Consider the following 14,313-nt stretch of genomic DNA (forward strand, 5'->3'; position numbering starts at 1 on the left):
TAAAGTAGCAATACATGCTACAAAATGGATGAACCTTGAAACATGCAGTGAAAGATGCCAGTCACAAAAGACCACCTATTGTATGATTCCATTTATATGAATTGTCCAGAATAGGCAAATCTATGGAGTCAGAAAGTAGATAAGGATTGCTAGAGGCTGAAAGGTCAAGAGGAAGGGAGTAACTGCTAATGTTTCTTTCAGTGGTGATGGAAATGTTCAAAATTAGATTGTGGTGATGCCTGTTCAATTATGTGAGTATTTTGAAAACCGTTGAACTGTATACTTTAAATGGGTGAATTTTATGATATGTGAATATATCTCCCAACAGAGATAATATGTTAAAAGATAGCAGCAATAATCTCAAAGTTGCTGTAGAATTAAGTAAATTGAAAGAAAGAAAGAAAGAAAAACGAAGGAAGGAAAAGAAAGGAAAAAAGTTGCCACCTAAACAACATATGCTGACATTCTGATTCTTACAATTTCAAATGCATAAGAAAGGTATTAAATCGTGATTTGGACTTCATCCTACTACACAGAATCAATTTGTTCATTCAACAGTTCTTTCGAGGATCTACTACGTACCAGGGCTTTTATTATATACTGGAGAACAATCATGAATAAGTCAGCTATGTGAGGGAAGAGACTTGTCATGATATAGATAAAGTCTTTAAGGTGCTTATAGCAGTGAAGGAAACTGTCAAATAAATAACTATAATACCCTATGATATGTACAATAAAAGAAGCATGTAGAGAATGCCCTAGAAACAAAGGGATGCAAATTTCCTGGAAGGCACTGCTGTCAAGAAAAGGAGAAACTGTACCTGGAGGAGAGAAGAGCACAGAGAAGTGTGAGGAAGTGTGGTGTGTTTGAGGGAGAGTGGGAGATTCAACGTCACTGAATACAGTGATGAAATTAAGCATGATAAGAAGCCAGCTGTTAAATGGCCTTGCCTGTCATGTGAGGATTACGTGATCTCTATCTTATAGGCAAGGAGAGCTATTCAAAGCTTTTAAGATGGTGAATGACATAATCAGATTTGTGTTTTGAAATAATGACCTCAGGGAAATGTGAAGGGAAGATTCATGACTGGGGTTAGAGTAGATCTGAAAGGATTAGAAGGATTTGGAAGCAGTTTAGCTGAGGAGATGAAAGGGACCTGAGTTAAGGCAGCAGAAGTGAGGATGCAGAGGGGATGGCTCGAGAAAAATTTAAATGTGAAATGATTGGATTAGTAACTGATTACTGAGGACCGGGGAGGAATCAGGTCATACATTGGGCAGGGAGTGAATAGTGATTGTTTAGCTTGGACATGTACTATGGGAATTAGAGCAAGATAAAATCCTTCATTTTCCTTTTCTTTAAGGGCATGAGTTGCAAATAAATGTCCCACATATATCTGTGTTCAGTGGGTCATCTGCTTGTTGGTCTACCTGTATACAATTTACTATGCTGTCTCTACTTATTTGACAGAGTATAAACACATAAATATTACATAAACAAATATATTACGCAAGCACACACTTGGCACTGTGTTAAGTACTTTATACATATTACTTGACATAATACTTTATATTCTTGCTGCTCAGAATGTGTTTTACACAGCAGCAGCATTGGTACAACCTGGGAGTTTGTCAGAAATGTGGAATCCAGACCCACTCCAGACCTATTGAATCAGAATCTGCACTTGGACACACATTAAATAAAGCTTAGAGGTTAAGTAATGTCACACGCTGGTTTCCCTGAGAATTGGAGACAAAGAGAAATTTATGAGAGAGATTCTTGGGATTAATACCAGGGGAAAGAAAGAGGGAAGGAAGGAAGCAGGATTGGACAGATGAAGGTGGGCTATGATGAAGTTTTGAGGAATTCCTCAGCTGACCCTTCAAATAGCATTGAAGTAGCAGGGAAGGGGCCAGGCCTTCAGAGTCTTATTTGATTGATCATTGGATGCAGGTCTCCTGGAATAGGGGTGTAACCCTGCATGAGAAAGTTCTCTCAGCTGAGGCAATTCCTGAAGAGGGTGGAGAGCTGGAAGCAGCATGCCCAGAAGCTGGGGAGTTCATCCAGGAGGATGATGCACGACAGGATATACTACAAGTAACATTCCACAGTTGCTCCATTAATAAGGGGTGGAGCTAAAATTCAAACTCGTTTTTTACCGGAATTCAGACTGCCAAGCCTACCGATTACACTAGCACTTTCTGACTGATGCCTTAATTAACTCAGCTCATATCTCTAGCCCTGCTCCTCCAGTTCCCCATGTGGGCAGAGGGTGAACACAGTCTTAGAACAGGTGAATAGTTGCTAGGCTCGGAACTGGGTACTCTGGGTGAGTCAGGCCATGGGGCTGAGTTTCTCCTCATGCCTAGAAATATGTTCCTTGGAAAAATACTGTCACTTTACTTATATCTCTCCACCCCAAGGAACTATTATGTTACCTTAGCTCATCTCTTCTAATGAGCATAGAAAGAATAATATATATGATTATGTGTCTATGTGTGTGTATATTTCTTTTTTTGTTTCATTACGATGAGAAAATTTCTTTTCTCTTTGAAGCTTCCTGAATTGCTATCTCCAGCAAACTCAATAAATATTTTGGTGTGAAGTTTCTAAATATCTTTTTTTTGGAAGCAAAATAACAATTTGGTGTTTATTTTTATCTTTCTAAAGCCTTACTTTCAAACATTTTATAAAAGCAATAGTAGCCTGGAGTGATAAAGGCCTTTGAGGCCCAATGTCTCAGAGTTCTTGAGGATGCTGAATGTTGCTCCAACATCTCTCTGAACATAGAGGGGCCTACAGATGAGTGGTGGGCAACAAATAAAATGTCGAAGCCATCACAAGCAAAAGAAGATATTGGAGTTTGCTGTTTAGTCATATTTTGGTTGATTGATCTTAGAGTGATGGCCACAAGACAGAGCTCTGTAGCAAACTAATGTTTGATCATTATCTATTTGCTTCTCTGATTTATGAAAAACAGTGGAAAAATGAAAGCCCAGGCTTCCAAAAGTATTTAAAAAGTATATTAGCTTAATGTATTTTGGTACATGAACTAAAAATAAAAGGGAACATGCTTTTTTTCCCTGTGTCTTATGACAGCAGTCCCCAACCATTTTGGCACCAGGGATTCATTTCGTGGAAGACAATTTTTCCACAGACCGGGGTGGGGGAGGGGGGGATGGTTTTGGGATGATTCAAGAGCATTACATTTATTGTGTACTTTATTTCTATTATTATTACATTGTAATAAATAATGAAATAATTATACAATTCACCATAATGCAGAATCAGTGGGAGCCCTGAGCTTGTTTTCACTTGCCACTCACTGATTGGGTTTTGATATGAGTCTGCAAGCAATCGATTTATTATGATCTCTGTGCAGTCAAACCTCTTTGCTAATGATAATCTGTATTTGCAGCTTCTCCCCAGTGCCAGCATCACTGCCTCAGCTCCACCTCAGATCATCAGGCATTAGATTCTCAACCTAGATCTCTCGCATGCACAGTTCACAGTAGGGTTCGTGCCCCTATGAGAATCTAATGTCGCTGCTGATCTGACAGGAGGCAGAGCTCAGGCGGTAATGCCAGCCATGGGGAACAGCTGTAAATACAGATGAAGCTTCGCTCGCTCACCCACTGCTCACCTCCTGCTGTGTGGCTTGGTTCCTAACAGGCCACTGACTGGTACCGGTCCATGGCCCAGGGGTTGGGGACCTCTGTCTTATAACACTAAATATTTAGGATTAATTATCCTGTGAAACTGTCAGACATGGGCTGAAGACTGCATTCAAGATTAGCCTTTCAAAGTCAAGCATGTCTAGGTAATTGCATAACAACTAACTGCCAGCACTGGACATCCAGGAAACCATGTCTGTTTAGGGCAGGGAGGTGTGGGGTATTCCCACAAGGAGCATCACAAAATGTGGAATTCAAGTGTACTAACTAATCCACTTAAACTTGGCAGTGTGTAATAAAAAATCTACTTTTGAAGGAGAAAAAATTAGGCAGCACTGTTTTACAGAAGATTTAATCACTACTTTTCCATTTAAATAATACACTAACTAAGGGATTAGAGGTCTGAGTTGATTTCCAAGGTTGGATTTGGGGAATGGAGTAACTGAAAAGTAAGATGAGTCTAATTCTCATTTATACCTTCTATTGATTCTATAGCAACAGAATTTTGGAGCATCAGAGGAACAAAAGCCTCTGGAGCTGGTATGAATTACAGACCCACCATTTACTGGCTGTGTGATCTTGGCCCAGTTACTTACTCTTTCTGTTTCAGTTTCCTCATCTATAACATGGGGTTGGTAATAAATCTGGTTCACAGGGTTGCTGTGAGAATTTGGTGAGTCATTTGTAAAATAGCTAGATAGTGCCTAGCCCATGATGTTTTTGAATACATGAATACATTGAAGAAGCAGGTATAAACTTTTCCAACTAGACATACATTCTGATTCCTCAGTATTTGCATAAGGGATTGATCACTGTCTTACTTGTTGCCCCAGGGTTAGTACATACCTTGAATATGATACAAATCAGTCTCTGCTATGTGTAGTGGAATACAGATTTGTCTCTCATGTTATATGTGAGCCCCTCAAACAAATATATTCAAGGTCACTGAGTATATTATTTTTGTAACCCTGACATTAACATGGTTTCTAGTTCATAGAGGTATACTGTGGTTTCAAATGGTTTTTGAATAAATCAATAAATAGAAAACATGCATGCTTTTCTGTTTTGCATTTGTGATGATAGTAGAAATGTATTCCTTTGGTGAGAGGAGAAAGTATTTTTTCCTTAATCTTTTGTCATATTTTCTTCTTTATGTGGTCCCATGCTTGTTCAAAAGAGAATAAGCTTCCTGTTCTTGTTGCTTTTGCAATCATTTAAAAAAATTTAAATGTTAATTCAAACAAGGAATAAGTTTGACTTTGGGAATATACATCTAAATCTCAGTGGCTGAAGAATTATTACACAACCAGCTGCCCTGGCTTCTCAGCCCAATGCAAGGAGTTTAGAGTTGGCTTTCACCAGAGACCCTTGTGGTGGTTGTTGTTGTTGGTGGTGGTGGTGGTGGTGTGTGTGTGTGTGTGTGTACATGCTTATATTCAAGTGCATGTGTTATGAGTGGTAAGAAGCAGTGTTTTATGGAAAGCCATTCTCTCACTGGATGAAAAAGGAATGAATAGTCACACTCAATGAGTTGACTGATAAACCTACTTTTCAGGAGGTATTATTGGATGTTCTGTTAGTTGAGAAGAAAAATCGATTCTAGTTTAACTTTCTATTTTTAACAATTTATGCTCCTTGCCTTTTTCAAAAACTCAAATATGTTCTATTGGAAATCACCTGAACCAAGAGAGAGAGATTTGTATTGTGCAAGAGCTCTAACAATATGAGCAGAAACCATTATCTAGTTACCTACAAGAAGGTTGCTTTTGTAAAACTAAGACTTGGTATTATGTATAGCATTGTTTTTCATTTAACAATATGAACGTTTCAGCTTTTGAAAAACAGTAAATAGGGAAGGAGATGAAAAATATACACCTAAGAGAACACTAAAAATTTTCATACATTTTACACACCTATAACACTCATAAAAGTTATATGAAATATTAAAAAAAACAAATTAGTGAAAAACACTTGATGATGGAACACTCCTAACAAATGTTTAACTTTGAAATGAAAACACTGGGATTTAAGATGTAAGATTAATCATTATCAGTTACAATTAATATACAACATAGATGCTAGACAACATGGCATAATAAAAACTTACATACCCCAGGTAGCACTTGCAATGCATTATTATCCATCCACAGCTCCCTTAAATTTTGTATTTGATCCAGAACTTCAGGCTAGGAGAGGAGTAGGGAGAAAAGAGAGAGGAGAAGAAAACTAAATTAGTCTTTTCTTGTCACAATTCAAGATGTAATTTCTTGGATCTGGAACTTTGATTTGGGAATCTAGTGTTAATCCTATAAGAAATTCCAAGTTTAACAGACCTCTTCCAGCACAACTGGTAATCCCTGAGGTAGCCAACCTAGAATTTATGTGGAAACAATCAGAACAACAATAATAAAAGATAAAATCTATTACTCTCCCTTAACACCCTACAATTATCCTTTGTAGTATTTATTATGCTCTACTCTGTCTTCTTCACTAGAGTATAACTTTTTGAAGGGCAGAGTAATGTTTGGTTTTTAATCACTGTATCCTCATATCCCCATTGTTTGCCATGATACTTGGTAAATAGTAGGTTTTTATCATATGTGTGTATTAACACCATACACAAAAACATCTCCCTCCCCTCACCCAGCTCCCAGGCATTACATTACCATGATGTGTTAATAGTATAAACCCACTCTAAGAAAGATAAGAAATCTTTTCATTTACTCAACAAATAATTAGTTGTTGAATAGTGAGGATGCCTACTACGAGAAACACACAGTGCAGGATCCACAGTTATTCAAACTCAGTTCCTGCCTGGAAGTAGCTGATGATCTAATTGGGGAGACAAATGCATATAAATAACTAAAACACAAGGCATCATATGGGAGAAAAGAATAATGTAGAGAAGTCCAGAGAAAAAAGAGAGAGAATATAATCAAGGTGTAACCTACAGTGCATAATGAAACACTTTAACTCCCTAACTAGAAGCTGTCTCTAGCTTCTATCTCCTGGGCTGCAGACTATATATAGAAGATAGAGGTTGTTATTGCTGCCAGCATCATTTCTTGATTTATGATGACCTCTTGTTGTTTTCTTTTCAGAAATCATCCCCTCCCTCGCCCTAAGGCCACCTGCTTCCCTTGAAGTTGAATCCTTTTTACCACTTCAGGGAACTGACAAAGGCCTAAGCTAATTAGTGCATTATCTTCACCTGGACACAGGGTTTGGCTCAAGGATCCATTCAGAGTAGATAAGAAGAAATGGTTCTCTGACTGGGACTTCTGGGGAAAAGACTTGCTCTTGCATGCTGGATTTGAAACTGGAAGGGTGCAGTCCTGGGGGCTTCAGGCATGAGGAAAGGGGCAAAGCCTGTTTGAGTTAAAAGATGGATCCTGATGACATCATATAAGTCTAGAATTAAGCCACACCTGAAGTCAGATTTTTTTGTCTCTTCCAACTGAAAAAATTATCACTGAAAGAAGATACAACCATAGTTTAATAAAATTTGAGACCTAATTAGGAAAGCCAGTGTATTTGATAGAATACTTGTGGAAAAGAATGGAATTGTATCAATGTTACTATTAGACTATTGATAATTGTGGGTCAGTACAATACACTTCAGAGACTTCCAGGACTACTTTGGCAATAGTCTCTGATACCTTTAGCCTGCAATTGCAGTGGAACGTGGTACTATTCCTGGGAAAAGTTTCATTTATAACAAGCATCAAAACTTAAAGTTATGACAGGGAAAAAAAGGGCTGCATGAGTAAGTGCGGGGGGATACTTTGTGTAGGAAATATTCCACTGTCACTTACATCATAGGGAACAGGTAGTGAACTACTCCATCTCTGTACTGGAAAACATCGGTCACATGATGCAGTTTTTCTAAGCCCAGGCATCATGCAGACTTTAGGAGAAGAGAAAGAGTTGCATACCTGATAAGTTCAACACAACTTTATGTATGTAATAAGATAGAGATTAGTGTATAAACTTGAAACAATGAGCCTTATTCAGGATGGACTAGATTATGCTGTGGTAACAAATTAATCCTGAAATCTCAGTGTCTTAACACAACAGGATTACTTCTTACCCCATGATCTTGTGTTACCTGCAAATCAAGACTTCCAGAAGAGCCAAAGCAGGAACGACTATGGAAAACTAGCCACTGCTTTTAAAGATCTCAGGCTGGAAGTGACACTTATCGCTTCTACTTATAGCTCATTGTCCAGAACAGTTTATATGGCTAGGACCTACGTTTAGGGAAGGCTGGGAAATGTAGGAGGAATTCATGGAATATTTGGTGAACACTACTGCCCCTGCCACACAGTGACACCATATGAGAAAAAGAATGACAAGAAGGAATATATAGTACTTTCATAATTTAGTTATCCCTTCATTCAGTAAGTGCTTATTAAACAGCTTCTAAGTTCCAGGCACTGCACTAGAGTCATAATGCATGGTATGGTCTCTGCCTTCAAGAAACCCATGGTCTATTTCTTGAGCAAACATACAAAGAACAAATACATGACATTATGGGAATATAAAGAAGGGGGTACCTATATGCTTTAGTATTGAGGGAAACCAGACATGGATTCATGGAGCTGAGATATGAAGGAGCTGGTCAGAAGAGAGGAGAGGAGAGGAAACACATTTTAGCCAGAAGCAGAGTGGTGAGAAACAGCATGGTGTAGGAATGGTAACAACAGGCAGTTTGCTTTACACGATTGTCAAGTTTACAAAGGAGTAAGTAGCAGAAAATGAGGCTAACAAAAGAAGGTGCCGGTCTGTGAAGGCCTCATGTTTTGTTAGGGAGGTGGGACTTTACCTTATGGTCTAGAAGCATAAAAACTTTCTAAAGGAAAGTGATTTTGGCAGATCAATGTTTTATATGTATCACTCTATCCTGGTGGAAAAAAGAAACAAAGAAACCAGAAAAGCTTATTAGGACTAGTAATAAAAGAGATAATGAGGAATAAAGATAAGTTGGGTTCAGAAAACGCTTAGAAGATGCATGGCCCCCAGTTTCCCAGTACTTAGTAGTGCCACCAATGGAGGTGCAGAATTTGGAGGTAGGAGCAGATTTATGAAAGAGACTGAATTTAGTTTTGATCATGATTAGCTTTAGGTTCCTGTGAGACACAGGTGGAGATGTCCAGAAATCAGGTGGCTATTAAAATCTGAAGCTTAAGGAATAGGTCTGTGCTAAGGTTGTACGACTTAGGCATTTTGTGGAAATAGAAACCCATGTGGATGAGCTCCCTACGGGGAATGTGAAGGGACTCAGAGGTGCAGGTGACCGAGGAAGGAGCCCTGTGGAACACTAACACTTGAAAGTTGAAAACAGGAAGTGCTGCTGTCAAAGCCCATTAAAAATTCCCAAGAAATAAAAATAGGATCTTGGTAATAAAATAAGTTCTAACCTTTTTTTCCTTTGTACTTCGTCTAGTTTCACTTGCTCATAGGGTGTCGGGTGAAGAGGCCTTGCCCCCCGTACTTCAGACTGGAGTTCCTCGTGCAAAATAGCTGAGCCCAACACCTCAGCTCTAGGCCGTGTGCAGAAGTGCTGTGCATGATACCGAAATCCAAGATGGCGGCAGTGGGCCATGTGCAGAGACGCTGTACCCAGCACTGCGATCTGGAGTGACTGCTGGAAGCAGCACAGCTGCACCAGACCCAGGAGAACGCTGCCCCTGCCCTGTTGAGGAGACCCCTATGAAGCAGCCCAGCCCGTAGTCCGTAGGGAAGAACTTGTGCTCTAGGGCACGAGCTTGCACCTCTCCATTCTCTGATCAAAGAATAAAGCTTTCCTTTGCTTCGGAACCGAACTCAGTCTCATTCTATTGGCACAAGCAACACCAAGCAGAAGGACGCTTGTTGGGGCCCGACTCGAAAGGGTCAGTAACAGAAGGGCAAACTACAGAAGAAGGCAAGAAGAAATGGAGTCCAGAGGAGTTTAAAGGGTTATTAAAGTCCAATGAACAGAATTGTGTTAAGAATAAGTAAGTGAACAAGAGTATCATACACTGGAGAACTGTCCAGTAAAATAAGAAATGAAGATGTCCACTCAATTTTGGAAATAGCAGCATGCTGGTAACCTTACTGATAGCCATTTCATGTGATAACTGTATTATAGTGGGTTGAAGATAAATGAGGCAAATAAATGCGGGCAATACAGATAGAGTATTCTTTGTAAAGTTTGGATGAGAGGTGAGGAGAGAAGTTGTGGGACTAGGTAGAAATTGAGGAAGTTGAGAAAAAAGAAAGCTGATAGGAAGACACTAGCAAAGAGGAACAGATTAAGGACAGACAAAATGGTATAAAATTAATGGAGTAAATTCCAAGAGGTGACAAAAAGGATGGGATTGATAGCACAAAAAGAGGGTCTGCCCTTGAATAGAAGTGAGACACCTCATTTACTGAGACTCAAGGGAAGGTAGTAAGGTTGATGTGGTTGTAGGTGGGCATGGTGGGGGAAGGCTGGAAGTTGAGAGGGAGCATGTCTGAAGGTCTCAAATTCTCTTAATGAAGTAAGGAGCAAGGTAATCTGTCGAGCTGGCAGGGCAAGAATTTTCTATACGAAGAGCATTTTGGGAGAATGGTTCATACTGGAATCGTTGGAGGGGAATCAAAGAGGAAATTAAGGGCAATCAAAAGAGCTCTATCGGGCTTTCCTGGTGGCGCAGTGGTTGAGAGTCCGCCTGCCGATGCAGGGGACACGGATTCGTGCCCCGGTCCGGGAGGATCCCACATGCCGCGGAGTGGCTGGGCCCGTGAGCCGTGGCCGCTGAGCCTGTGCGTCCGGAGCCTGTGCTCCGCAACGCGAGAGGCCACAACAGTGAGAGGCCCGCGTACAGCAAAAAAAAAAAAAAAAGCTCTATCAATGGTAACTATTTTAACTTTTGGGGGAGCCAGGTGGGAAACTGACAGTCTAGGAAAAAACAGAAGAAATAGGAGATTTCAGGTTTCCATGAGGTCAAAGAAGAGTATAGTAAGAGTGACAGATTGAGAGAAGTAGAAGGATAAAAAATTAGAATGAGAGAGCAAAAGTTCAGAGTTTAAGATTTCTGAAGTAGTTCCAGGCAATGAAAAAATTCAAGCTTGTAACCCTGGGTAGTATGACATCTTGGTGTGTGTGGGCAGGGGAGGACGCTGTGGGAACATAAGGTCTTGCATGATCTCTGAGGATTTGGGTAACCTTTGGTGGACTGCATAGTTTGCTCCCTTGTCTGTGTTACACAAAGTGGCAGATAAAACTGATCAATTATACCTCTAAAATACCTCTCACAACGGGTTCTACTGGGGACCCTAGACATCTAAGACAACTAGGAGAGGGATTACTGCTGCTAACCTATATTTCTACTTTATTTCAAAAGTTCTCATTTAATTTATTTAATAATATAATAAGGTAATAAGAGTCCTCCTTTACAGATGAAGAATCTGATAATCATTTTGCGGGGAAAATGAGAATAGTTTGATGAGGGTTGCATAACTGCAGCTGGGATTATTACTCAAGTCTCCTGGCTCCAAAAATGACATCATCTTACAGCTTAAGACTTAAATTCTGAAATAATGAAGAATGCTTGTGATCACAAACGCCCAATAAAGAAAGTAAAGCATATGCTGGATTTCTAAAAAAAGATATTTTTATTACTGGATGTTATAATAAAATATGTCACAGAGGAAATTTCAGCAACTTTCTAATAAAAACAGAGACAAAATGTATTCAGCAGATCAATACATAACCTTGCTGAAACAACATGAAGATGCAATGACGTCTCATGACCAATAGACAATTTTAAAGTGGATCTCGGAGCTAAACTAAATGGCTTACACCCAACCAAACACATAAATTGCCTTTTTTCATACCGCTTAATTTCATTCTCAAAGTCAATTGTTTGTATTAAAAATGAGTGAATTAAATCAAGAATGGCTTGGCATATTCAATGCTGATGAAGGTGCTGTGAGCTGGGCACTCACATAAACTGCTTTGGTGATTATAAATTCGTTTGGTCTTTTAGGAAAACATTTCCAATATGTATCAGTTCTCAAAAGTGTTCACATTTGCTTCGGGGCAACTATCTTACTGAAATCATCTGAAATATGGAAAAATCTTATTGCAGAAAAATTTCATTGTAGAATAATTAATAATATTAAAAAGTTGGTCACGCTTTAAATAAACTACAGCATAAGGAAAGAGATAACCAAATTATGATAAAATATGTTGGTATAGCATACAAAAATGAAAATGAATTATCTATATTTTTATGTAAGATATACCCTGCAAAAAAGAGCGAATGAAAAACAAGTTTAGAAAATTTGTATAGCACAAATCAATTGAACATAAATTTTAAAAAGTTATATATTTATGAATACATAAACATACAGTAAAAATAGGAATATATAGAATCGATGCACACCAAATTAAAAAACAGTAATTGTTCAGGGATTGGAGTAAGAGTAGGAAGGAGAATATAAAAGATTTCTACTTGATCTACGGTGTTTTATTTCTTTACAAAAGAAATCTAACTCAAATACAAAAAATAGTTAACATTTGTTCCTTTTGGTTGGCAGGTGTTTAATATATTACTTTAAAATTTTTATATTTGTTTTCATTTTTAAAACATTAGAAAAATTATGATGGAATAATGATTAATTTTTTTCTTCATTTGCATTTCTTCTGTATTTTCCAAATTTCCTACAGTATATAGGCATTAATTTAATAAAACATTAGAGAACATTTCAGTGTCTTGTCTTACATTTACACTTACCTAAACCACTGTAGAATTATCTTTGAAGTGATCTTATTTTTATTAGCTGAAATGAGCTAAGAAAAGGGTTACATCAGTTTTAACAAAAATAGAACATATATTTTCCATGACTACAATAAATTCAAATAACTCCTGTCATGTATATGCATTTTTATTCTGTTCTCTTGATATGACTATATGTGTTACTTTTATTCCACTAATTTCGATAATAGAGTTTGATTATATTTATCTATACACCTATTAAATTTTTTCTTCCAATAAGGTTAAGAGAAATGTTCACTGAAAAACATAACATCTGACATTTATCTAATTTTATCAAAATTAAACTAGGAAACTTTAAAATTTAAAAAGAGAACTTTACATTTGAAATGTCTTAAAATTGTTGAGATTACCTGGCAGATACTGTAATAACAAAACTTTGTTATTCCCAGAAACTATGCAGAACTGGAAGGCAACAGTATGGAACCTGCTTCAAAATGCTGACAAATACACTAGAAAGTGGTTTCTCAAATCAATAAGCGTAAAATAACCAACACAAATTTAAAAAATTATATTCTCCAATCAAAATGACCCAATTATGATATTTCATTGAGATGTTTCAGTTATTATAGTTTTTCTAAATTTTGAGATCAATACTTTAAAGTATTATTATTTTTTTTTTACTTTTACCATTTTTGTTTGATAACGTTAGAGTTTGCAATTTGCCGAGGAAACATGACTACATTTTAAGAAAATTTCCCTCATTTTCCTTCAATTTTTTATTTAATAATACACTTAGCTTATTACCAGCTCTATGGCTCTCACAACTGGGAAATCTTTTATTTATGAATTCCATGGTGCACTGTGGAAACTCTTTCTGATACACAAAATAACTAAAACTGTTCAACTCTTGATGACAAGCCTACTTGTTCATTCTCTCAATTGTTCTGTCCTACATGCCTTTAGATTGTTTAACTTCTTCAGTTAATTTCTTTGGAGATAAAAACGTTAGCTCCGTTACGGTGATTACATTCTGGTGTTTCACGTTTCCTAGGCTGGGTCCTACATGTTATTAACAACTGGACAAGGGAAGCAATTCTGGTTTCATGCTTTCCAATTTAATGTACTACCCTCTACCTAGATTGCAAGCTTTGATGACCTTGTCTCAATCTAAATTTAAGGGTGAAAACTGTATAACAAATACATTCTTGTCTCATAATTTGAATTGGTCTTCTTGCCTTTCTTCTCCAAAGAACTGCAGCTACTTCCTTCCTCCGCCCTCTGTCTACACTGCAGCCAGTAGGCCATTTCATTATGTCCACTCTTGCTTGAAACAGTTTTTCCATTATCCAAAGAATACAAGGCCCACATACCTTGACCATATCAGACAAAATGACCTTCATCTGACCTTTGTTTACTTCTCAGCCTTTTCTTTCACAGCACCCTCAGTTAAACGTGAGCCTCAAGGAAAACCCAACTGTTTGCTGTTCTCAAAGGCATCAAGTTTTATCTTGCAGTCTGGTCTTTGCGAATGTTGTTCTTAAAGCCTGTTCACCTGATCCCTGACTGGGTTAAGAATCCTTCCTCCTGTGTTGGTGTCCCTACTGTAGCACTTTGCAAGTTACATTGTAAGATCTTTGAAGCAGGAAACTGAATCGTGTTCACCTCTGTATCTCCAATTCCTTCCATGGTAATTTGTGCATGCTAGTGCTTCAAAATTTCCATCTGAATTGAACAAAACAATCTATATTCATAATCAGTCTTTTCCTCTACATTATCTCAGTAACTCCCTCCCAAGTTCCCACTTAAAGTTTGTCATCACAAGTATATGTATCACTTTTGAAGTCTCAGTTGCAAATATACCACTGGCTGACCATAATCTCCTATACTT

General features: G+C 37.9%; 1 protein-coding gene across 1 annotated transcript in view; it reads right to left on the reverse strand.

Annotated features, from left to right (window-relative positions):
• LRRC7 (leucine rich repeat containing 7) overlaps positions 1-14,313 on the reverse strand; it is a 507,812-nt gene that overhangs the window by 134,311 nt on the left and 359,188 nt on the right. The window contains exon 9 of the mRNA XM_060142541.1: positions 5,787-5,861. Coding sequence (XP_059998524.1) covers positions 5,787-5,861 — 75 coding nt within the window. The remainder of the gene's footprint in view (positions 1-5,786; positions 5,862-14,313) is intronic.

The sequence above is a fragment of the Lagenorhynchus albirostris genome, chromosome 2 (assembly GCF_949774975.1).
Source record: "Lagenorhynchus albirostris chromosome 2, mLagAlb1.1, whole genome shotgun sequence".
NCBI classification, from domain to species: domain Eukaryota; kingdom Metazoa; phylum Chordata; class Mammalia; order Artiodactyla; family Delphinidae; genus Lagenorhynchus; species Lagenorhynchus albirostris.